The sequence below is a fragment of the Coenobita brevimanus genome, chromosome 26, assembly GCF_032717465.1.
Source record: "Coenobita brevimanus isolate Jiangsu-jjx chromosome 26, ASM3271746v2, whole genome shotgun sequence".
Classification (NCBI taxonomy): Eukaryota; Metazoa; Arthropoda; class Malacostraca; order Decapoda; family Coenobitidae; genus Coenobita; species Coenobita brevimanus.
The window spans coordinates 9,180,008-9,206,824 of record NC_136979.1 but is presented as its reverse complement, the minus strand read 5'-3'; the positions used below and the strand labels follow the sequence as shown (position 1 = coordinate 9,206,824).

Here is a 26,817-nt window from a genome sequence, read left to right as displayed (position 1 = left end):
GCAGAAGTCAACCACTCCACGCTGATTTGGTATCGTCAACAATGTGCTGGTGCTGGTGCATGGCACAGAGCTGAAGGCTGCTGCAGAGAAGTTCGCAAGGTTACACGACTCCCCAGACTTCGAGGCATCCGAGGGTTGGCTCTTCGCCCTCAAACTACTGCATAGCCTTACTAACCGTAAGACCCATGGTGAAGCTTTGGATGCCAATTAGGATGGAATAGAAGAGCTTTGGCAGGAGGTGAAGGGCTCGACCGACAGGGAGGGCCGTTTTGTCCAAATTTTTATGATGTGTGACCTGATGCCCTGAGGTTTTAAACTGGTTGTGGCAGATGACATGAACAGGAGAGATGATACTGCTCCTGTGAACGAAGTAATGGGTTGTTATGTAGTAGTAGTTGTAGAGTAGCCCAGTCTACCTACCAAAGCAGATCTACCAATCGTGGGCAAGCAGTTAACCCTTGCAGGGCCACACCGTGGAAGGAACCAGGATCCCTTGTGGAGGACAGCACCTCACCACAGCAAGGAAGAGTATGGGAGTGATTCCTGCATGAATGCCACATTTGCATATTTCCAACCAGTTAACAAGGGCACCACAGTAGGCTCCACACTCCATTATCTGGTTAAACATTTACAGTTCAGTGTTGTACATGGTTTTGAAGGTTACAGGAAACCATTTAGCTTGTCAACTAGTGTAGAGCCACCAGAAGTGAAAAGAGTTCTGTACTGTAATAAATGACAGGAAGGATGAGGGAAATCGGAAGAGAGGGCAGACACTGAAAAAGAATGCAAAAAGTGAAGAAGCAGTGCTACACCAACTGAGTGGAAACAGTTACCACCATGTCATCATAGCATACAAATGAAGCTAAATTTACAAATGTGCATTTTGCACTTAAAATTTTTATCTGCTTGTAAAAGGGCCTTCTGACAAAATCTTCAGCAAACTGGATTAGTCTTATGCCATGGTCTATCAAGAACACCAGACAAGTACATAACCATTTTATTGACCATATATTTTCTACACTAGCACTGTGCTGATCTATGCAAAAGGTTTCCAGCCTTACATTTTGTCATAATGTTTTATTCACAACTGTTGTGTGCAGTCTACAGTCAGAAAAGGCAAATGACATCCATCCATCATCCAATCCTACACTGCCCCATGAGGAGCATAGGAGCCCTGGGCTAGGCAGTTGGTCCTGACATTTAAGATGAGTGACCAGCCTCACTCATCCCTGAGTGGCATTACATGAGCAATCAACCCCAACCACCCCTTGGGTATAAACCTTCACTGGCTCAATCCGACTGAAGAGCAATAATTACTCACTAAACCACCAGTTGCCAAATTTTGGTTTTATGGTTACCACCCAGCACAGTAAATGGTTTCCTAGTGTACAGGAAACCATTTGGCTTGTCACTCAGTGTAGAGTCACCCACAGGCAGAAGGAAGAGGAAAGAATGATGGGAAGAGAGAAGAGGGAGTGTAAAGTCACCCGTAGGCAGAAGGACAGGGAAGGAATGAAGGAAAGAAAGACAGAAGAGGATGGAAGGAAAGAAGGATGTTGGAGAGGAAAGGGCAGACACTCGAAGCAGCATTACACTGAGTGAGTGGATGGTGAGTGCCCTCACCTGACATGCATTAATGGATTTTTCTGAAGTAAATCTTAAATAAGTGGTTAAATACCTGAATTCATTGTATTAAAAAACAATTCCATTTCACAATGTATCCATTCAAGAGAACAGTCTTCACTGACATTCTTCTTTATTTTGCAAGGTTGGGCTACTGTAGTCCGGTATAATGACCAGTCTACTGCTGATGGCATTGACAAAAAAGTTTCCCGTCATCTCATGGGCACTTTAACCTATGCAAGACCATTCCTCCAATAGTTATTATAACCACTACATCAGGAGCCTGGTGTTTGGAATTAGGATGATCATTTCTAATCCATCTCCCTCTGCAGAAAATGCACAGTTGTGGAAGGCACACCTCTGATTTGGTGGGATTATCAGAGAAAGAAAACAGCTTTTTTGTGATGAATATGCATACTCATGAGAAAACGTACCTTAAACTTCAAATTTATGCCATTTTTCTTTCGAGGATAAACAGTTCTCTAAGTGAACTTGCTTGAAACAGCATTTACCTTTGAATATAGTGGTGTCGTTTTTTAAGTGAAAAAATCACATTTTCAGCAAAGACACTATGCTGTAACAAAATAAAAATGCACATTTGCCAGAAAGGCATATATACCGTGTGTAAATTTAGCACAAAAAAATAATTACATGCCATTGTGACTAAGGGTCAATATTTCGCAGCTGAAAATTTGTTCACTGCTGTTTGTTGTATCAGTCAGATGGTATAAACAAAGGAATTGAAGAGGTGTGCACATCCCCAGCACTGGCAATTTTTGCCTGATCTGAAATATACGATTACCCAAGCCATACTTTTTAGGGGATATCTTGTTTAACAGGAAATACAGTAATCAGACACTTTAACAAAACCATAGCAGGTGATTGTAGGATATTTTCTACTGCATGCGCCACACTAATGTGGGTATGCAATCATGAAAACAAATAATCAAATCTTGCAAAAGGCTATATATGTGATACATCTACCACTGAATGACATACTGTACATTACTTCTATGATCCTTCCAGAAATGTACAGAAGTTTCTATACCATGTACAGCCTACATAACAAGCAGGAGTTGGGTATCCTCAATATACAGCAAACTGTTGAACCAGACAACACAGTTTTATTTCAGATTTCCATGGAAAAGAAAAAAGGATATTTCAAGAGTTCTTCCCAAAATTTTCATTACAAACACAGTGCTAAATGCACAGTATTTTTGCTGCTGTTTTTAATAAAAAAAAAAATAGGAGGATACAGGTGAATAAATGAAATCTGGCATCTACCAAGAGTTTGGGTCTATAAGTACCTTGTAAAATTAAATGTTCCATTCTTTACATTGCAAGGTTTTCATTGGCCTACTGTAATAAAATTTCTGATCACCCTCATTTTTTAAAGTGTACACACCTTCTTGTATGGAACATTACCAAAACGTACAAGGTTAACAAATAATCAGTATTAACCCCTTGAACATGGGTAACACCATTTTTATTGTAATTTTTGCTGCTACCTGACAAGTTTATTGAACTTGGGAAAGGCCTTTAGCAATGAAGGGGTTTAATAATGTTAGCTCTCTTCCCTCTAGTCCGAAAAGTTCATCCTAAGCTAAACAATACTGTCAGGAAGTGGCTAAAGTAGAGTGAAAAAGACATCTCCAGGCTCAATGGGTTAACAAGGGTGAACCGAGTATGAATACACGAATCACGTTACAATCCCAATGCCCAAGACCACGTGGTAAGTTATGCATTACCAGACACAAACTACTAATAAAAACTTACAGAAATTCAAGCACACTTAGTAAATATATATCACAACCTTTCCGTATAATTTTACGTTCATCACAAGCTACTTATTGACACTCTGATTTATCACTATCATGGCCAGTACAGGTATCACTTAAGAATTATCAACAAAATCTGAATATTAGGAGTGTAAGGTGTAACAATATGACATTCAGGCTTTTTACTGTAAATGAGCACTAAATACTTCACTGACAGCAAAGAAAATAATGAACTTCATCAAAGATTAACAAACTTTAGTTAACTATCTGCTTCAACTGATTTTTTGTCAGCTCCTGCATCTTAAAATATCAGCATCTGAAACAGAACATAAATTATTCCCTTCAGGTGTACTGATGCTTTCACCATTAAATCTTCATGCTGCAGTAAGATGAGATTCACAATACTTCCTGTCAATCAACTCTGAAGACTGAGCAACCTTGTATCTCACCTGCTGTGAAGACATTGGAAATTATGCCAGTTAAAATTTTGATATGAGTAAATCCCTTAATTTCCTGCAGTTTGACAAGAAATTTTTGTTCATATAAAATACACTGGTAAAATATGCTTCAACCTGAAGGGGTTTATCATAACAGGAAAATATAAATCAAAACCATCTCATCTGAAAACTATAAGCAGAAGCAGGTTTCAGTTATCTGCATTACATAAGTTTTCTTTGCTTCCTTTCAGGCTGAGTATTGTAAGATTAAGTATTACACCTTACATATTAAAACTGTGTATATACAACAGACCCTTGTTTTACTACAGAAAAGTAAAATACAGTATACGATGAAGTGTTCATACTATGACTGAAATGTTAGAATGTACAACCTTTTTATATATACACAGTACCCTCCCAGAGTGAACGTATCCAGAGTAAATGATTCGTTTAGTGAACAAACAGGGGATAATCAGGTCCATAAAACCATAATAAACAAGTTGAACCCCGAGTGAACGAAATTGTGTGAAAAAGTGGGCCATAAATGCCATCTCCCATGATGAACAACCCCCCACCCCCCACCAGTAGAGCACCTCTGTGACGTCAGCCATGATGCTGCACAATAGGTCAGATCTGAGCAACCTGTTGGGCAAAATCCAATGGAGGACGAAGATTTGCCAATATCGAAGATCAGTAAAATTCTAGTGGCAGTGGATGTTCTGAGAGAGGGGTCATGGCAAATGAAACCAGCTACCTTAGGACACAGGAAATGCTCAGTGGGGTAGAAACCACTCTTCGTTATTACATTGAAAGGCACAATACGGAAGTAAACTGTAGAAAACAAACACTCATCACAAGCTACTACCAAGCTCAAGACCAACAGGAGCCAGTTGCCTCTACATCGTTTGCTACACTTTCTGGGGAAGACAATGATGATGTGATGTCAGTGGCGTCATCTTTGGACTTTGAAGGTTTTATGGGAGAGGTGATTGAGGTAGAGGCATGTGGAGAAGTGGTTCAGTCAAGTGATGAGGAAAGACTGATGATGGGAATGAAGGAGTGAAAGATCATGTGGCAGTGACACCCTAAGTGTATCTCCCTGTCTCAGAACCACCTGTATTCAAGCCAATCAGGACTGCCATCTGCTCCATTAAAGGTAAAGAACCATGTGTTTATTATATATATATGTACTGTATGTGTTTGAAATGTGCCCTTTAGTACGCCACCTATATGCCATTTTTCCCATAAGATATGTTGTTCACAGGGAACAAATTCACAGTAAGTGAACTTGTGTGTGTGTGTGTGTGTATATATATATATATATATATATATATATATATATATATATATACACATCATTATGATCCTGCACGAAGCCCCAATGGTAGGTATAACGATCATTATTTTCACTTATACAATCGCTGACACGAAGCTTAGTCAATTCTTTATTCCATTATTACCTTTCAACTCGGTCACTACTGGGTGTGTTGGTATCTATGATGGAACAATGACGTTGGAGTTCAAGCAACAAGTGATGAGCAGTGAAGTTAAACAACTTTAGTTAAGTTGGAAACTAATTTGGACCTAGTTTTGGTGATAAGCAGCAAGTGAAAAGTAATGAAGTGAGATAACCAGTTCTGGTGATATGGAAACTTGTTTTTAGACTTTGCTGGGGGTGGGTGCATTGGCCAAAAATGTTTCCCCACTGAACCCATGTTATTATAACTGACACAAAATACAATAAGTCATTATGCGATGAATTTTCATCAAATAAATAGTCATCATAAAACAAGGGTGTGCTATATGATATATATATAGTTTACATGAATATTTTTACACAGTACATGCCTGAATTAAGCATTACACACTACCAGGTAGCTCACGCTCAGATTACGAACTTCATGGTTCATAATATAACTGCAACTCTATCTGGTAGTTGTTTTCATCTACACACAATTATTATAAATGTTTAAATGTAGGCTATATATAAACACAGGGAATAAAGGATACACGAAAGCAGAAATGCTAACCACATACTTTTTGCAATACAGTAATGCATAAAGTCCATCATAAAAATCACTGCTATTCAACTGAATATAATTACAGGATACACAATGCCTAAAATAAACTGATTATAATTTATTTCTCTCATGTTGCTCAACTATGATACTTTCAATGAAATCCTTACCACACTATGCTTCAGTATCCTCTTTTTAATTTCAATAAAATACATATGTGGTAACCTAAAACACTTGATTAAACTGTGACTAGAACTAGAATCATATCCACTAACAACTTTCCATTTCAATACTCTTCTCTGAAAATTAAAGAGGCATCTATGAAACATCCCAAAGCCTTGTGAAGCAATGGGAATGATACAATACATTCTGGGATACTTTATACTGTAGCTATTCAAGTTCCCAAGTAATTATGAAGCAAACTAAGTGCAGATCTAGCTGAAGTCACGGTTGGTGAGAATGATGGGAGCCACCAGTGTCCAGGTATACAGAGCCAGGCAGATCCAGCTTGACACAATCTGAAAGTAAAAATACTTGTAAGATGACACCAATATTACAGACATATAGGCAGTCAACTTTTGAATTTAAGTTTCTCAAAATGTTCATTTGTCCTTTCTGTTAGTACCTCCAAATTCAGAGTTATAGATGTTAAATATCATTCACTGAGATAATAAAACATGTCCCTACCCAAGTACAGGGCATGCATCTCCCAGCTCCACAATTTAAAGCTTCTCCATTGAGGAACTGAAGTATTCATCCCCCCCCCCCTTTTTTAAAGTAAATTGTTGACTACATTAGCAAAATGTTATACATGTACAGTACACTCCTGATTATCCGTCTCAGCACTACCCGGCACACGACATTATCCAGCGTAGCCAGTGGCTGAATAAAAATGGTACACGGCAGTAATCATAAAATCTTAGATGCTATCTGGCATGAAGGACTCTTTCTTCTGGCCAAGTACATTATTATCCTGCATGAGACAGGTGCTGTCATCAAACATCCAGCCATAATCACAAAAAAGGAAAATAAAGAAATACAGTAATCCCTCCAATATCCGACATAATAGGGCCATAGGCAGGTCTGGATAGTGGTCCTGTCCGGATATTGGGCCCCAGCTTATGGACTTGTACTTATGGACCCTAACTCAGAAAAACACCTATACAACTCCCTCTGGACAAGCATAGCACCTATTTAAGACCCAAATCACACCAATAAGGGACATAAAAGACTGAAATAAATGCAAAAGAACCATAAAATGAGGTTTTAGAGGTGAGTTTATACAATATTAAACATTCTGGGTACTTACAAGTCTGTGGCTCCTGGACTGGTTTGAACCGCCAGTTTGCAGTCCACAGTTAATCCTCTGCACTCTAAATTCTAATTTCTTAACACTGCACAACACTGTAAATTCCTGTGTGTTCTAGTGGCGAGGTATTGCAGTTTATTCACTGTTTATTCACAAAAAACAAGCACCTGTGGCTTGCACTGCTATGAGCATCTGCTCTCGATCAGAGTTAAGCTGTGATTGTTGATGATGGCGGGGTAACAGAGTTGCCAGATCGCAATAGCCACATTACCAATCTCCTCAACTTTCATTACCAAATTTAACTTTTCATTACCAAATTCATAAAGCTAGCATTTATTCTTCACTAATTATATATACAAGTGAAAATACATGTAATCACTCTCCTTATAATTAACACCATGTTGATTATTTTCATGCTATGTAGGGTAGCAGATTAATCAGAGAGAGCAAACAATCCACCATCTCCATCCTGTGTATCCTCATACATGTGAAAAATCCATTTGGTAATGCATTATTCTGATTCATTACCAAACGAATTTTTCATTACCAAATTGGCCCACACTTTGTAATAAAAGATACCAAATGGCAACCCTGACAGGGGAAGGGGGAGGAAGGAAGGGGTGAAGGGACCATGGTGTAACAGCTGTTCGGCGCCAGGCGGCAATTTCAAATTATGGGTGGGAAAAAAGTCAGATTTTTTTTTTTTTTTTTTTTTTTTTTGCATTTTTTGGCCCATTTTGGGAATATTGGATCCCAAGATGATTATGTCCAGTTAGTGGGGATGTTCGGATATTGGGCGTTCGGATATTAGAGAGATTACTGTACAGTACACAAAAAGAATGGGGTTATACTGTACTGTATTGTAATATGAAAGGGAGGAAGGGAGGGTTGATGTTTGGTGGGCCTAGCATCTCCCAGGGTGTTGGTGGTGGGTAGGGAGTAGGAGAGTTTTGACTGGCTAAGGCAGGGGAGGGAGAATTCTAATGCACTGGCAGAAGGAAAGTGGATGTTCTTTCACTCTCCACGGTATTCCTCACCTGTTAATGTGCCGATATACAAATAAGCTTACGCTGCACTCTGTCTCTTTCAAAACATTATTAAATGGCAATGTTGTGATGGGTCTCCCTCAAAAACCTGGCTGGCCTTCTATACTCAGTCTTCTTTATCGAGGCAAAGATGCACTTGACAGGTTGATGATGATTGGCTGAACTGAATGCAACATATCCAAGTAACTTAATTACTAATCCAAACTGCTCCCACAGATATATGCTGCCAATTAATAATATTAACGAGTCAAAAGATTATGAAGTAATGTTGCATTCACCCAATCATCACCAACCCGTCAAGTACATCTTCACCTCTATAAAAAAAACTTAGTGTAGTGCTGCTGTGGCACCCTGAAGCACTGTACTGCTTCGACACTAGAAAACAGGATTATCATCAACCACTGCAGCACCAGGTCTTTCAGCATCTCCTCTCTGGTAAGTACAACTTAGTGTTCTGAAGTGTACATTACTGTACTACACAAGTGACTGCTGGATTCTGCTACGGCATTGACGAACGTATTGGAATGAAAAGTCAATTGTTATTAAACAAGAAGAGTTGATGAAAATGTGTTTGTTTTACTAGGCAAAATAGTCATGCTACAAAGGAATCATTGACACAAAATATAAAATCGTTTAGACGACTGTTTCTTCCCAAGTGAAGTTTGTCCTTGCTACTATGAGACAAAAGTATTAGTTTGTTCTGTGTGGCAGAGACATTTGCTAGAATTTTGATTGATGAAAGTACTATGCTGGGTGGTAACCATATAACCAAATTATGATGCCTGGTGGTTTAGTGGGTAATTACAGCACTCCAGTGAGATTGAGCCGGTGAAGGTTTATATCCAAGGGATGGTTGGGGTGTATTGCTCACGTAATGCCACTCAGGGATGAGTGAGGCTGGTCACTCTCATCTTAAATGTCAGGACCAACTTACCTAGTCCCAGGCTCCCATGTTCCTCATGGGGCAATGTAGGATTGGATGATGGATGGATGGATGAAAGTACAGTATGATGAAGCATGCTTCATTTTATTGATGTTTCTTCTGTTTTTTTTATATTTTGATTGTTTATTTAAGGCATTACTATACAGTATTCTCCAATAATGTCTTTATATCACCACCATCATCATCATCATCATCATCATCATCATCACCACCACCACCATCATCATCATCATCATCACCACCACCATCAACATGGTGTGTTTCTGTACTGAAAATTACAGTGTATTTCACAGTGCATATAGTACTTCAATAATAGGAATGTCTTTCAGCTGTTTTTCAATGATTTATGGTGTTTGGAAATGTGTGTTTATACATTACTGCCAGGTTAACGAAAACAGGTCTCCCAGCTTGGGGGATTTTGATATTATCCCCATCGTCAACATGAAATTGCTTTTGTACATAAAATTACAATGTACTTAAGAGCACATTACAGTACAGTAATCCCCGTACTATCCGGACGCCCACTTTCCGGACATCCCCACTTACCGGACATTGTGGGCCTGGACCTTCGGAACCCCCCTCCCTCAAAATCCTAATTTTTTCCCACCCATAATTTGAAATTGCCGCGTGGAGCCAAACACCTGTTACACCACGGACCCTCCCCCCTTCCTTCCTCCCCTCTCCCCTGTCAGGGTTGCCATTTGGTATTTTTCATTACCAAATGTGGGCCAATTTGGTCACAAAAAATTCGTTTGGTAATGAACCAGAGTAATGCATTACCAAACGGATTTTTCACATGTATGAGGATACACAGGATGGAGATGGTGGACTGTCTGCTCTCTCTCTTAATCTGCTAACGTACATACCGTGAAAATAACCAACAAGCTGTTAATTATACGAAGAGTGAAGAGGGAAAGACGAGAGGAAGGAGTAGTTGCAAAGAGTGTGGAAAGGTTACAAGAGGATGAGAAAAAGGCAGAGTATAAGAGAGAAGTGGAGGAACGATTAGGCAAATATGAATTGGAGCAGATGGGAGACGCGGAAGGTGTGTGCAGGATATTTACAGAAGAAATATGTGCAGCATGTGATGTGGTGTGTGGAAGGAAGAAAAGACGGAGGGGGGTGCAAGGAACAGCGTGGTGGACTGAAGAGGTGAGACAGGCTGTGGCACAAAAGAAGAAAGCATACAATGAATGGATGAGAAATAGGGGCGTGGAAGAAGTTGAGAGGCGGAAGAGAGAGTTATATGTAGAAAAAAAGAGAGAGGTGAAAAGATTAGTAAGAGAGAGTAAGAAGAGAGTGGATAAGGAATTTGGAAGGAATTTGAGTGTAAAGTGGAGGGACTGTAAGAAAATGTTCTGGAAAGAGGTAAAAAGAGCAAGACAGGGTGGAAGTGAAGTTAGCAGAAGAGTGAAAGATAAAAATGGTAGATTACTAGTGGAGAAGGGAGAAAATGTGAGCAGATGGAGAGAACACTTTAAGGAATTGTTGAACATAAAGGATGGAAGTCATGCGAGTATAAGTGATTGGGGAATGGCTGGGAGAAGAAGGGAGGTGAGAAGACAGGAAGAAATCAGTAGGATAGAAGTTGTGGATGCAATGAAGAAAGTTAAATCGGGGAAAGCCCCAGGAATTGATGGAGTGTGTGGTGAAATGCTGAAGCATGGGGGAGAGATAGTAGTAGAATGGATGTGGAAGATGTGCAGACTGGCCTGGGAGGAAGGTAGAGTCCCGGAGGATTGGAAGTCAGGTATAATTATTCCCTTGTACAAAGGAAAAGGGGGAAAAGAAGTGTGTGGTAATCATAGGGGCATTTGTCTTCTTAGAACAGTATAATAGGAAAAGTGTATGGTAGGATACTTATTGACAGAGTTAGAGAAAGAACAGAGAAATTAGTTGGAGTAGAACAGGGAGGCTTTAGGAAGGGAAGAGGTTGTGTAGATCAGATATTCATTCTTAGATCTTTAGTGGAAAAGTTTCTAGAGCAGGGAAAGAAGTTGTATGCGGCTTTCATGGATTTGGAGAAAGCATATGACAGGGTGGATAGACAAGGATTGTGGAAAGTGTTAAGAATATATGGAGTAGATGGGAAGTTGTTGAATGCTGTGAAGAGTATGTACGATGGTGCGAAGGCTGCAGGGCGTGTGGATGGTGAACTAAGTGAAATTTTCTCTTTGAAAGTTGGGTTGAAACAGGGATGTGTCACATCTCCATGGTTGTTCAATCTGTACATGGATGGGGTAATAAAAGAGGTACAAGGTAGGGTAGTGGATGTTGGAGTGGCCCTGGTGAGAGAGGATAGTGTTTGGAAACTCCCTGTACTGTTGTTTGCAGATGATACTGTGTTGTTGAGTGAAGACGAAGGGGAGCTGCAAGGCTTGGTGGATGAGTCTGGGAGAGTGTGTAAGAAACAGAATCTAAAGGTGAATGTAGGGAAGAGTAAAGTGATGGTCTTTGAGAGAGGTGAAGTCAGTGAATGTACAGCGAGGTTGGATGGTGAGGAATTGGAAAATGTGAGTACGTTTAAGTACTTGGGTAGTGTGATGAGTAAGGATGGAGGTTTGGAGGGTGAAGTGCTTGAAAGGGTACAGCAGGGAAGAAAGGTTGCTGATTCTTTGAAAGCAGTGATAAGAAACAGGGAAGTGAGCATGGAAGTGAAAAAGTTACTACATAACAGTATTGTGATACCAACTCTAACGTATGGAAGTGAAGCTTGGACGTTGTTGGAAGGACACAAGGCAAGAGTGAGAGCAGTGGAAATGAGTTATTTAAGAGGAGCCTATGAAGTCACATGGAGAGACAGGCTGATGAATGAGAATATAAAGGAGCGCTGTGGTGTGGATGTGGATTTGAGAGGAAGCATTATGAGGAACACGCTGAGGTGGTTTGGCCATGTGGAGAGAATGGAGGGTGAAAGACTGACGAAGAGAGTGTATGTGGGTGAGGTGGAGGGGGGAAGAGGGAGGGGGAAGCCGGGGATGAGATGGAGGGATGGGGTGGAGAGGTATATGAGAGAGGGGGGTGTGAGTTGGGAGCAGGGCAGTGAAATGGCGGGGGACAGGGCGACTTGGAGGCAATTTGTTTGTGGCCACCCCAAACGGGATTGAGGCGTCTGGCAATAGATAGATAGATAGATAGATATACTGTATAATTAGTGAAGAATAAATGCTAGCTTTATGAATTTGGTAATGAAAAGTTAAATTTGGTAATGAAAATTGAGGAGTTTGGTAATGTGGACATTGCGATCTGGCAACTCTGCTTCCCTCTCACACCAATCAGCTATTGCCTAACTTCAATCGCAGGTGGTAGCATATCATTATGGGAGCCACAAGTGCTCATTTTTTTGTGAATAAACAGTGAATAAACTGCAATACCTCGCCACTAGACCACACGGGAATTTACAATGTTGTGCAGTGTTAAGAAATTAGAATTTAGACTGCAAAGGATTAACTGTGGAGTGCAAATGGCGGCTGAAACTGGCCTGGTGCAATTAACAATGTGCAGTGTTAAACAGTTATAACTCACAATGCAAAGAATTACTGTAAGTGCAGCACAACACTGGATTACTGTACGTGCTTCAAGAGCATTTTCACCACTGCCAAAACTTACAAAAGGCGGCCACAAATGTGCTGTAATTACCCTGGATGAGGTACAGTCACTTCTAATTCCTCATTCTCTGGTTCCTTTTCATATTTCAAGCTTTATGTCCATTATTGGTGTGAACAGGGTCTTAAATAGGTTTAAATATGTGCTATGCATGTCCGGTAGGGAGTTATTTAGGTGGCTTTCAAAATTAGGCTGGGTCAGGGTCCATAAGTACCAGTCCAGGAGCCAGGGACTTGTTGTAAGTACCCAGAATGTTTAATATTGTATAAACTCACCTCTAAAACCACATTCTCTGGTTCTATTGCATTTATTTCAGTCTTTTATTGGTGTGATTTGGGTCTTAAGTAGATGCTATGCATGTCCAGAGGGAGTTGTATAGGTGTTTTTCTGAGTTAGGGTCCATAAGTACAAGTCCAGGAGGCTGGTGCCCACTATCCGGACAGGACCACTTTCCGGACATGCCTTTGGCTCTACAGTATTACATCGGATAGTGGAGGGATTACTGTATTACAGTATCTGGCAGGCCTTTGGCTCTATTACAGTGGATAATTGGGAGTTTCCTGTACAAGAATGCACATTTTGTCCTTCACAACTGTTCCCACAGTTTTAGTAAGTTAAGCCCAAAGGATGTGTTAAATCTTTCTTCTCTCTCCTTCTACACTCGTTTTATAATATCTACTGTAATTCCCAGTGAATTACTGCTCACAAATTTTTTGTTTCCGAGACATATTTGTGGAATAACAATGTCAGAAGAACTGAAAATATTCACAGCTATTACTTCAAAGAACACTACAAAGTGAATGATATGAGGAAGCAAGAGACGGGGGGTGGCTGGTTATTGGTGCACTTCATCTAGTCCATGATGGGTATGTAGATAAAAGACATTCGACAGTACTTTATCATAAATTGTATTACAGTATATTTGTACCCCACTGGACAAAGATGGATAGGGAATGCACAGCCACAAATAGACTGTGTGGTATGACCACTATACTTGATTTTTTTCCAGCTGATGATCCACTTTCGTGAATGTGGCACCTGCCCACTCCTGCCGCGTGATTGGTTGGTTTCAATTTCATACCTGAAGTATCATATTTACATAAAATAATTGTACTTTATATTCCAGTTCTCATAAATGCTGTTTTGCATTGTCATTGTACTATACAAATGAACATGAAATGAGTACGTGACTGTGCTTCACCCAAACGGACATGGAATTTGAGGAAGTTGAATTTGAATTGAAATATTTATTGTTGTAAAAGGTAAGATGTTGTTTTATCTCTAATAAATAAATAAATACAGTATATCGGTATATACTTACGGATAATATGGGCGAAGGTATTGAAGCAATGGTGTATTGTATGTGTGATCAATAATAAAGTCTGACATCTTGCAAGACAACTTGTTTTTCCCACCTGGCCATCTCTCGTGTCACCCCCTCCTCTGTAGTGACTGTTCCATTCACCTTCCCACTTCCACCACTTTACCACTGCCAAAACCGCTAATTTACTTAGAATGTAACAAGTGCCTAAGTATTAACACGATACCTGCGTTTCAGCAATATGAGTTCTCTCCCAGGCCGTGTTTCACTTCAGAACACTCTCCCACCAGTCTGCAAGGAGCTATCACAACAAAAGGATTTATATCGCTTTACTGAGTACCAATGAGGGATATGCCTTCATAAAAGTAGTGTGTCACTGGTGGCCCAACACGTGGTATCCTGACATTTTCTTCTCATGTGCATGATGTACCACCGGTGGATCACTGAGGTAGTGTACTAATTTGGCCCAGGTAGTGCAGTCTCCGCTCATCCTTACCTGGCGCTTCCGTTTTCTTTGGTTTGTTACCATCTCATTCTATGTCATGAAGTTCCAGCACTTAGCTATTTAGGTAATTGAAGGAAGTCCAAGCAAAGGTCCAACACTACCTTTTTTATTACTATCTTGTTTCTTGTTCATTTTTCCTCCTTTTAATCTCTTCACCAGCCATCTAAGGTTTTTTTTGGCATCACTGAAGACAGTATTTCTTGCAACCAAGCATAATGATAGCTGTGTACGTTGAATGCCGTAACAGTAATCATCAGTATCCAGCCAGGGATAATTACAAGTATTGGTTATAATTAATCATTTATAACTAAAAAAAAGTTTAATAACCAGAAACATCCAGCACTTATCTTTTTTTTGTTGTTTCCTAACAAAGTAAATGTAGAACCGTTCGAAACAAGAGTGGTTACTCCATTTTTTCTTCCAGTAAAAAATCACAAATATTTATCATTAGTAAATTTACTCTTTGTTTGTTTTTTTCAAGAAAAGTGTACTTGCATCTCATGGCCCTAGTTCTGCAACATGGAAGTGTTTTTCAATGTTTTTGTGTAATTAATAGTATTGTTTGACATCTAAATGAAATGTAATAGTCACTACTGGAAGTTTCATATATATTCTCTAACTAAATAGGCATTTCTCTAATCTTATATTACAATCCTATTCAACATGTCTTCTACTGTATAAGCAGCAACAAAAAATCTGCCCAGCAAATATCGTGATGGTGAAATACATGAAAAATTGAGAACAAATTATTACTCATTATTGCACCATCACTGTATCAACACACTAGGAATGAAGACATCAAATGGTACACCAGTGGCTCAGCATGCGGGTAACGTGTTAAGGTACCTTTTACTTGCACTTACCCAGCCAAATGTGTTTAATTTTTTTTAAATATAGGGAGATGCAACAACTCTGTACCTTTTACAACAATAAATATTTCAATTCAACTTCCTCAAATTCATTGTCTGTTTGGGTGAAGCACAATTACGTACTCATTTCATGTCTGTCTGTATAGTACAATGACGATGCAAAACAGCGTTTATGAGAACTGGAATATAAAGTACAATTATTTTTTGTAAATATGATACTTCAGGTATGAAACTGAAACCAACCAATCACGCAGCAGGAGTGCGCAGGTGCCACATTCACCAAAGTGGACCATCAGCTTTAAAAAAACCTAATATAGAAAAATGTATGAAAAAAGTGTTATAAATAGTTTTGAAAATGAGATGCTGGGCAGTGGTAGCAAAGTATGACCACCTTTGGTGTTGAAACACGACCTGAAAGTGGCATACCAGCAGGGGTAAAGGTAGAGACAGCAAAGTTGTTAAAGTACAATGTCAAGCACTGCTGGTAAAGCAAGATGACCTGGGATGTGGAAATGGAAAAGACAATGGCATACCAGTAAGGGCAACAGTAGAGAACAGTGAGTGAATTCTAAACGATGTGTAGTTACCCAACCTGGTTACCAGCCACACAACCAGCATTCTTAACATCTTCACACCCACAAAGCCTTTCACTGATGTAGTCTTTCTACATCCAAACGATTTTACTCTACTTTGGGAAGAACTTGTGTTGTGGAGGTGAGTGAAAGCTATATCTAACCTTTCCAGTTTAAAGTTTTTTCCAAACCTAAAAACAACTGTCTGGAAACAGCGACAAAAAATCATTAAAGTATGCACTGTAAATGGATTGAAGGAGTTCAGAAGGGGATACAGTCACAAGTACACAGAGCAGGATTTCAAGAGAAGACTCTCAAACAATATTTTAGTCTTTATTACACATCACTGACTTCCTTATCCAACAGTTCCCAGCAACTGCTGCGAAATTTGCCAGTTTTAATACTTGGTTAAATGTTCAGTATATATTAAAAAATAAAAAAATAAAAATAAAAAGCCCTGCTCACCTCAGTATCAGTGTTCCTTAGTTAAGGGGGAATGTTTTTTTTGTTTTTTGTTTTCCTTTCCTTAAAGATTTGTTGAGAATGAAAAATGAGACGGAAAAAACATGAGATCCATACGACACTATGTAGTTTACCTGATCATGCCTTACCTGATGGTTTCTAAGTTTCTCCATGCATGTGATGTTTCCTGTACACCAGGAGACCATGTACTACAGTGTGGTAACCACTTAACCAAATTTTGGTACCTGGTGGTTTAGTGGGTAATTATGGCGCTCCAATCGGATTGAGCTGGTGAAGGTTTATAGATCCAAGGGGTGCTTGGGGTTTACTGCTCATGTAATACCACTCAGGGATGAGTGAGGCTGGTCACTCTCATCTTAAATGTCAGGACCAACCTGCCTAGCTTGGAGCTTCTACGTTCCTCATGGGGCAATGTAGGATTGGATGATGGATGGATGTGCAGTTATCTTTACAACAATGATGTGTTGGTATTATTCCTATTATTCTGGCTACTGAACAGATGCCTTATCCGCAACTTAGGACAAGTCCCTAGTGTTGAATGGGTTAACTGAAGGTTCTAAGTACTGCACAGTAACTCCATCAGCTCAAAAAGTCTTGCCTTAACCAATGGAAGGGCCCATGAAATATGTCACTAAACTGAAAGGGAAGCCAACACTAGTGATGATGACCCAAAAGACCCAATAATCTATACACTGGTACTGGAAAGGGATACTGTCATGTAATGACACTGAGTTACTCAGGCAGCACTGCTGGCTAGTTATATGAACATCCCTCAATTCCCTCGCTGTCCCCTGTAAGGGAGATGATGGGCTGCTGGAGAAGAGCAACTTCAGCCTGCAGTCCACCAGGTTCACATTTCAGATGAACCTGGGGATACTACTACTACTACTACTACTACAGTGGAATCTCCTAAATCACACATTTCTAAACAGTGAATTCATAACACGTGGCAACATCATGCAATGGTCTGCAAGATCAGTAATTTGTGGCAATCATACATAATTTACCATTGCAACCTCTAAAAGTGAAAGTTTCCTGATGCATTTTTGAACATCTACTATGCTATCTTTGCACAAATTTTGTGTGTGTGTGTGTGTGTGTGTGTGTGTGTGTGTGTGTGTGTGTGTGTGTGTGTGTGTGTGTGTTTACCTATTTGTAGTATACAGGAATTGAGCAATGCTCGTGTTGTCTTGTCTCCATATCAACATTTATCTAGTCTACCTTTACACACATGAATGTTTTTCTCCTGCACCACTTTTTCGTCTAAGTCGTTCCAAATACTTATGTATTTACCCAATATACCTAGTTGTGATACACACAAGATATGCTATGCTCGTGAGTTCCCATCGCTGTATCTCAGTAAGTCAAATTTAGCTTTAAACTCGTTTAAGTTTTTAGACTGGACGATCTCTTTGTCCAGGCTATTCCATAAGTCTATACTTCTGTAAGGAAAGCTATATTTCTTGATATCCTTCAAGCAGCTTGGCTTTTTCAATTTCATTCTGTGTCCTCTTGTTGCTCTCTAATCCCATAAAAACAGATCTTCTCAGTCAATTTTATCTACTCCCACCATGGTCCTGAACACTGCAATTATGTCTCCCCTCTTTCTCCTTTCCTCTAAGGAAGGCAAATCCAGCTTTTCCAGCCTCTCTCTGTATGACAGGTCTACCAGACTGGGGACCATCTTGGTTGCTGTTCTTTGTATTCTCTCAATCTTGTTTATATCTTTCTTTTTGTGTGGGGACCACACTACTGCTGCATATTCTAACCAGGGGCAGGTCATGGCCACTCAATTTTTTCATCATCTCCTCATCCATATAATGAAATGCTACTCTTATGTTAGTCAAGAGTTTACAAGTCTCTCTAACTATCTTGTTAATGTGCTTTTCAGGTGACAAGCTATCTTGGACCAGCACTCCCAAATCTTTCTCTTCTCTCATTTTTGTGATTAATTCATTACCCAACATATACTTCAGTGAGGGCCTCCTGGTACTTTTACCCATTTCCAATATTTTACATTTCTTTACATTAAATTTCATTTCCCATGTCCGGCTCCAATCATGTATCCTATCCAGATCCTCCTGCAGCATTTTACGATCCTCCTCAACCTCTACCTTCCTCAAGATCTTTACATCATCAGCAAACAGACTTGCATAACTGTTCACTCCATCTACCATATCATTTATGTAAATCAGGAACAATACTGGCGCCAACACCGAGCCTTAAGGGACTCCACTTGTTACTTCCCTCCATCCAGACATCCTATCCTTTATTACTGTCCTCATTTGTCTATCTCTCAAAAAGTCTCTCATCCATTCCAGGAGTTTCCCCTTCAGTCCTCCTATATATTCTAGTTTCCACATTAGTCTCTTATCAGATACCTTGTCAAAGGCCTTCTCTAAGTTTAAGTACACACAATCCACCCAACCATCTCTCTCCTGTACCACGTCAATCGCTCTTGAGTAAAAGCTCAACAAGTTAGAAACACATGACCTTCCACTTCTGAATCCAAACTGACATTCAGCCAAAATATTCATCTCTTCTAGATATTTTATCCATCTGTTTTTCAGGATTCTCTCGTACAATTTTGCGACCATGCCGATTAGAGACACTGGTCTATAATTCAGGGGTTCTTCCCTGTTTCCTCCCTTATAAATTGGTACCACATTTGCCCTCTTCCATTCTGGTGGCACTTTCCCCTCTTCCAGAGAACACACGATTAAACTGTGAATTTTATCCGCCAGTTGTTCCCTGCATTCCTTCAGTACCCAATTGGAAATTCCATCAGGTCCTGGGGCTTTCCTTACATCTTGGGTTTCCAGTAATTTATACACTTCCTGTACCTCCACTTTTATATCTTTTATCACCGGTACATTTCTAATCACTCCCTCCCCTTCCACAAACTCTTTTTCATTAGTGAAAACCGATTGGAAACATTTGTTCATTATTTCAGTTTGCATTGCTGCATCTTTATAGACCTCTCCTTTTACTTTCAATCTGGTGATTCCTTCCTTTTGTTTCAGTTTGCCATTAACAAATCTATAAAACAGCTTGGGTTCATCCTTGCATTTGTCTATTATACCTTTTTCAAAATTCCTTTCTTCTTCTCTATGTATTCTTGTGTATTCATTTCTAGTTCTTGTATATTCTTCCATTGTTCTGTTGTTACCTCTCTTTCTCCAGTTGTTCCACGCCTTATCTCTCTCTTTTTTTGCTATCATACACCTTCTATTAAACCACTCCTTTCTCCTGTTTTCTTTCCCTCTTACTCTTGGTACAAATTTTTCCACTCCCAAATTATAGAGGTCTAGAAAGATATCCCACTTCCTTTGTATCTCTCTTGTTTCTCTGAATTTTCTTCAGTCCGCATTTTCAAAACATTTTCTCAATCCTGTGAAATTTGCTTTCCCAAAATTATATCTTCCCTGTTTATGAAGCTCGTCTCCTGGCTCGACTTTCCCTATTATCATCTTGAACACAATGACCACATGATCACTTTTTCCTATAGGACAGAAATATTTCAATGATTCTATTGCCTCAGGTTCTTTGGTAAACAGTACATCTAACTTTGTTGGTGTGTCCTCACCTCGGAACCGTGTCTCTTCTCTGACCCACTGCGTCATCACATTATTCATTTTTATATTTAATAATATAGTGCCCCAAGAATCCTCGCTGCCTCCTGAGTCCCATTCCTCCCAGTTCACCTCTATACCATGTGTGAGTGCATGCGTGTCATTAAATGCTTTATTGATTTCTTTTCTAAGTTGTTAGAGCTCGCTGGTGACCAGTTTGATGTTGGTTTGGGGGTAAAGGGGACAGCTTTTCCAAAATGACGGACTCATAAGTTGTTTTTCCCATAAGTTATTTCCAAATCGCGAAATTCTCAAATCACGGCATGTGCCGTCTCATAAGACCACAATTTAGGAGATTCCACAGTACTACTGCTACTACTACTAGTACTATTACTACTACAGGTACAAGTACTACCACCACAACCATCACCTATAGTATCCTGGCAAATGGGTATACTTGGTGGAAGGGAAATACACAAAAAATGCTTACATTCTTTTTTCATGGTTCAGATTACAGTACTACTTACACAGCACACTATCATAGCAACTGTTATGTATATTTAGACCAAAACTAAAAAAATAAAAACTTAAGCTCTTCCCTTATCTTCCCTCCCACCAAAATTTCCCAACTGCAATTGCAGATTACGTGAGTATTCTAAGAGACATTGGAGGCTTTGTTGTACCTCTTCCTCACCAATTTATTTTGCATGTATCAGAGGCAATCTAGGTCAGTATTGTGAACAGGTAAACAAATACAGATGTATTTTGTATACAGGTATACCCAGAGATGTGATACCCTTAGATGCAATGCCCCGACTTAGCGATGGACGTAGAAATACCACCATACCCTGCCTAACAATGGCCAAACCCTGGTTTAATGATGGGTTTAATTTTTTTTTTTTAACAATTTTGATGATATTTTAGACTTAAATTTTGTTTAGGTTGATTTATAAACTGTTTTTAGACTTAGATTAATGTGTTTTAGTGATAGGTGGGGTGAACATTGTCATTTTGGGGCACAGTTTACTAAGTTTGATTTTTCCATATTTATATTTGACGATTTTCAAATTTTATTTTTGGGTTTAGGTGAGTTATAAACTGCTTTAGGCTAGTTTGGCTTGTTTTAAAGCTATTTGGGGGTTTATGTGAGCTAGAAACTCATTTTTGGACTCATTTGGGAGGATTTAGGACTTGCTTGAGGGGCAGGGAACCAAGGATCAAGGTTCAAAAACGCATCCCTATACTTTACATGTTAAATCTACCCTGATATACAATATCCTGCCTAGTGATGGGTTTTTACTTAACCAATTGCATCGTTAAACTGGGGTATACCAGTATTCCAACATTTCATCCTTTTATATGCTACTGAGGCAAACTGCATCAGTACTGAAAATATATAACAAAAGAATGTAGTGTGCAATATGCATAATAAAATGCTAGGGAAAAGGAGCTGTGAAGACTCCGATGTCGCTTAGAATATGGCCCTTATGGCTGTATGCTTTATCAAGAATTGCGACATTCCATATACTGTATGTCATCACCACGCTCTACAAGCGGATTGCACAATTTGTTTACGTGCTTAGCCACATTTGTGGCAAGGGGTGGTACTGGTAAACGTGATGGTACAAGAACAGTGTACTGTATTATAGTATTTCATTATACTGTATTATCTGAATTTGAAAGCACTTGTGAATAACCACCTTGCACCTCACATTTTTTATCCATGCAATTTTGGCATTCAAAGATGGGGCAAATGTGGCATCCCACAAATGTGGAGTCCACAATTTGTTTAAGCATATCAGTTAATACTGAGTGCGATTCACAGCCCCCTATTTTTTGTTTACACATACAGTACAATCATCAGAGTCACTGGGATACAACTGTTTTGTCACCATTCTATTTCATCATCATGATTTGTAACCAAAAACCCATTTTGTCACCAACCTATGTATTAAGTGGCAATCACAATTCATCCTATGCACTTTCATGGTCCTAACAACAAGGAAGGAAGGTTGTTAATGCCTGTCAGAAGCACTTTTTATTTTCCCCCTGTTTCCTTCTTACTTTTTGTTTATCATAATATTCAACCTCTGTTTTTTTTCTCCAACCTTTGCTATGTGATTCAATCTTAGTAGCAGAAATTGGTGGGCAAGAATTTTATAACAGTATTCTTGAACCACAGATAAGACTGATTCCCCTAAGCAACTAACTTATGACTCCCACTTAGGACATTTACCTTCAAAATAAGGTTGCTGAAATGTTGGTGCAATTAGTTATGACATCAGCAGATAAGATGAGGAGCTATGATAGTCATAACTGTTTTCAACAGGCTATCAGGAAAGTTTTTCTTCCTCTTTCTTCAGCTTATTTCTCTTTTTCAACATCTGACACTCAGCCAATCAGTATTCTCAGAAGTTCACTGCACTGGATATTAGATGAAAGTCCAAAGGCCTGTACATGGTGATGGCCGCAGCACCAAATGACACCTCACTGGTTCTTTTAAAAGCTACATTCACTGTTGAGCCTTTTTAAAAATAAAGTATAAGTACTGTGAAAGCTCGATTTTCCAGGTTTGGATTATCCAGGTTTCGGTATATCCGGGCCATGACTGAATAATTCAATGGTACGGTAATACATAAAATTATCCATATGACAGTTCCAGTTTAAACAGCAAGCATCCAGCTGCTAACAAGCAAGCCACAGGTAAAAGAGCATGTCTACCCCCCACCCACGCCTCCAGCTCACAACTTGATCACAAAGGTGGTGAGGCGACTGATAAGGCAGGGAAGACATCACCAGACAGATGCTTTTGTTTGCCCATTCGCTAAACATACGCTTCGATTTAAGCAGCAGAAGCACCTAACCAAATCAGTTCTTCTTTTTGACTGTCTGTTATATTTTTCTGATTATTTCTGGGGTGGTAAATAAACATTCCATGTTAAATGTTTCCCTGTTGTTTTAAGCTGCTTCACTGTGACAATTCGTTTGATTTGTCAGCGTTTCATGGCAAAAGGGACTGTCCTAATCTACGTGTTCAACTAACCCTAACCTAACATAGCTTAACTACCTAATAATTTAATCTAACCTAACCGGGGCTCCAGTTGGGAAATTTGGGAGTGAAATCCAACTTTGAGTACATTGAGTATGTTTCTTCCATTATGCCAGAAACATTGTAGGCACAGCACGATGATAATTACAGGGGGGAAATCTTTCAGCAAGAAGAGGTAATGTACCACCCTCAAAATAGTCAGAAAAATACAGAAAACAAACCAGAGGAATATGAAGAGAATTGATACTGTCTTTAGGCTGTACGCTTAGATGAAAATTTATGGGTTTCACAAGTTTTCAGGGTAGCTCTACTGTACACTGAGTGGCATGCCAAACAAATTCCTGTAAACCAGGACAGCATTTACAATGCTGGGTGGTAACCTTATAACAGACCAGCATGTGTCCCCTGCATGACAAGTGGGTTGACGGAGGGTTAGTGCCCCTCCCCGGAAACCAATTAACTAAAAATACGAACAAGAAGCCTCAGATCAAGATTGACCAAAAGGTGACAACTAAGGAAGAGAGGAAGAAATCAGTAGGATGGAAGATGTGGAAGAAATGAAGAAAGGTAAAATGGGGAAAGCCCCAGGAATTGATGGTGTGTGTGGTGAAGTGCTGATGCATGGGGGAGAGACAGCAGTAGAATGGATGTACAAGATGTGCAGATTGGCCTGGAAGGAAGTTAGAGTCCTGGAGGATTGGAAGTCAGGTATAATTATTCCCCTGTACAAAGGAAAAGGGGAAAATGAAGTATGTGGTAATCATAGGGGCATCTGTCTTCCTAGTGTAATAGGAAAAGTATATGGTAGGATACTTATTGACCAGAGTTAGGGAAATAAGAGGAATTAGTTGGAGAAGAACAGGGAGGTTTCCATTATACCCTTTACAGCCACCAGCCTTGAACAATGCTTTACCGTACTGGTGTCAGCAACGCTGACTTAGGGTGAGCTATAAAAAGCAGAACAATTATGGGAAGGGAACGAAGGTCATTTGTATGTTTACAAGTCCCTACTCTACCATCCCAAGCAGACAAGCGGTCACTTCATCTCACATGTTTTCACCCAAATTCATGTTAGTAACATGTCCCATAATTTTATTAATTCTTCCACAAATCATAGCAAATCATAGGATGGGTTCAAGAAACTAAAAAATAAAAAAATTGCCAGGTGCACCAGACGAGTTTTTTCACATCTGTATGAAAAAGAAACTGATCTTAGAACACTGAAAAAATGGTCCTGAGTCCGACCATGGGATCAAGCAAATTTCTGAACCCACGGCCACTGAGAGGGATAAACATACGCTTTACTTTAAGCACTAAAAGCATCTTACCAAATCACGTCCTCCTGATAGTCTGTTTCATTCTTCTTATTATTTCTGGGTTTCTAAATAAATCTTTCATTAAATCTAATTCCTTGTTGTTTTTAGCTGTTCTGCTGTGACAACTCGTGTTTGATTCATCAGTGTATTGGTGGAAGGAACTGTCCTAACCTAAGTGTTTAACTAAACCTGACCTAACCTAGCTTAACTGTATCTAATACTTTTACCTTACCTAACCCAACCTAACCTAACCTCCAGTTGAGACATGGGGAAATGAATTCCACCTTTGAGTATGCTGAATTTCTTCCATTGCACTGGACACAAACAGTCGTAGATACAGCTTAAGGAACACGACAATACAGTAATAGCAGGGAGAAAATTTTTCATCAGAAAAGGGTAACTTACCATACTGAAAATAGTCAGAAAAATACAGAAACAATGGAGGAATATGAACTGAATAAGTAGGGTCTTTCTGCTGATTAAAGTGTACATTTACCAGTAAATAAATCAATCTAACAGTACTTGTGTTTTGATTTCGCCGGATTAATCACGATTTCAGACTATTCAGGCACCAAATCACACCACATGGCCCAGATTATCGGGCTATCTCTGTACTGTACAGTATTAGATACGAATACATGTGTGTATGTGGATGAGTAAAAGTGGAAGTATGTCGTCCTATCTCAGTTACCTCCCTTTCTTTGGGGGAGACACCCTGGGTATATAGACAGTATTAGTGCAATTAATTTTCTCTCACTTACTACATGACAGATGAATTTTTACCTGAATAACATGAGATGAAATGGCCAAAATCTCTGTGGCTGATTGTGGTGACAAAGTGGGTAGGACTGTGGTTAGAAAATGGATCTAATAGGTGGTCAAGAAACAAGACGGATATGAAATGAGCTGTATCTGTCTCTACCTTGCTCAACTGAATATAATCCATCACAGTACCTTAACCCAGACAGCAGCCATATTGCTGGATAGTGTTGTGAGGTCTGAGTTGGGGGTGAACCAGTTGGTAAGTGTCATCATCACATACAGGGTGGCCAAACCAAACATCGTGTGGAAGAAAGACCATGAGTAGGCCACTCCATCCTCCTCATTGTCCCACACATGATGCCCCTCACCAGCCTCAGGGTCTCCTGTTGCACCTGAAATAAATATCCTCAGTGTTCTATCAACATCATTATTGAATATCCTATGCCATTTCAGATATGCAACTGCAATCTATCTATCTATCTATTGCCAGACGCCTCAATCCCGTTTGGGGTGGCCACAAACAAATCGCCTCCAAGTCGCCCTGTCCCCCGCCATTTCACTACTGCAATGGTGTGTTTTATTGCTACATAAACACCTGCAATCAGTTAACATAGTTTTTACAGTATACTTACTACCTTCAGATGGTTTGATTCATCATAACACACAGCCTTCAGATGGTCTGACTCATATTAACACACAATGCTCATACACTACTGAAAAGGTTGTGGATTACTGTTGTTGTGGTCCCAGCCTCATCTTAACAATGAACCATGTTCACTGCAGGCTACCACCCTCCTTTCTGGACACAGGGAAGCGGATGAAGGAGGATTATATAGCCAGCACTTCAGCTCCCCAGTTATATCAATGCCACCACATGAAGGCATCTCTCTAAAGCACTACTGGGTGGATAAATGAGGACTACAGTATATTTAACTTCTCCAATGCACAAAATCTCTCCTAACAAACTCTTTTGGAAGTTGTAAGAATAACATAGAAAAAGTCATCATATTGATGGTTAATTAATATACCCACAATTAGCCTACACAAGACAGGACATTAGTGCTTTGTCTTCTAGTGTTTAAACATCATCATTTTCTTGCCCCACAGACCCTACCACCTTATTTACTCTCCTCTTTTGAGGTTCTACCTTTACTTACAGATACCATATGTTCTGCATCAAAACTACCTTATAAACTGTTGATAAAATATGGACTCTTCACATCACTCTTACTTGCTCACATCTGTATTTAACATATTTTATACCATAAGAATGCACTGGTATACAGGAAAGAACCATATTTTTGTGAAGTTAGTGGTGAATATTTAAGAAAGAAGCATTTTAGATTATAAAGTACTGTACACATGTTCACCTAAAAATGTACAAGATGAACAGCTAATAGTTCCTAGAATGACAACAGTCATCAAACTAAATGCAATATTAATAACTAAAGTAACGATTAACTCCTGTGCTGCTTTCAGATGGTATTTCGGTCGTGGAGGGAGAGAGAAATCTTTGTTGACTTCAAGAATTTTCAGTGAAATCCTTACCATGTATTAATAAAAACAAGTGCACAAATTAATCTTTCAACAGTTGACCCTCAGCTTACA

General features: G+C 39.4%; 1 protein-coding gene across 4 annotated transcripts in view; it reads right to left on the bottom strand.

Annotated features, from left to right (window-relative positions):
• Window positions 1–1,931: 1,931 nt before the first annotated feature.
• The window catches only part of Serinc (serine incorporator TMS1), a 116,254-nt gene continuing 91,368 nt past the window's right edge, over window positions 1,932–26,817 (bottom strand). For all 4 annotated transcript variants that reach the window (XM_080268153.1, XM_080268156.1, XM_080268154.1 and 1 more), the window contains 2 exons: window positions 25,402–25,601; window positions 1,932–6,374 (listed from right to left, as the gene is read on the bottom strand). In XM_080268153.1, the coding sequence (XP_080124279.1) occupies window positions 6,291–6,374; window positions 25,402–25,601 (284 nt within the window). In that variant the 3' untranslated portion in view covers window positions 1,932–6,290. The remainder of the gene's footprint in view (window positions 6,375–25,401; window positions 25,602–26,817) is intronic.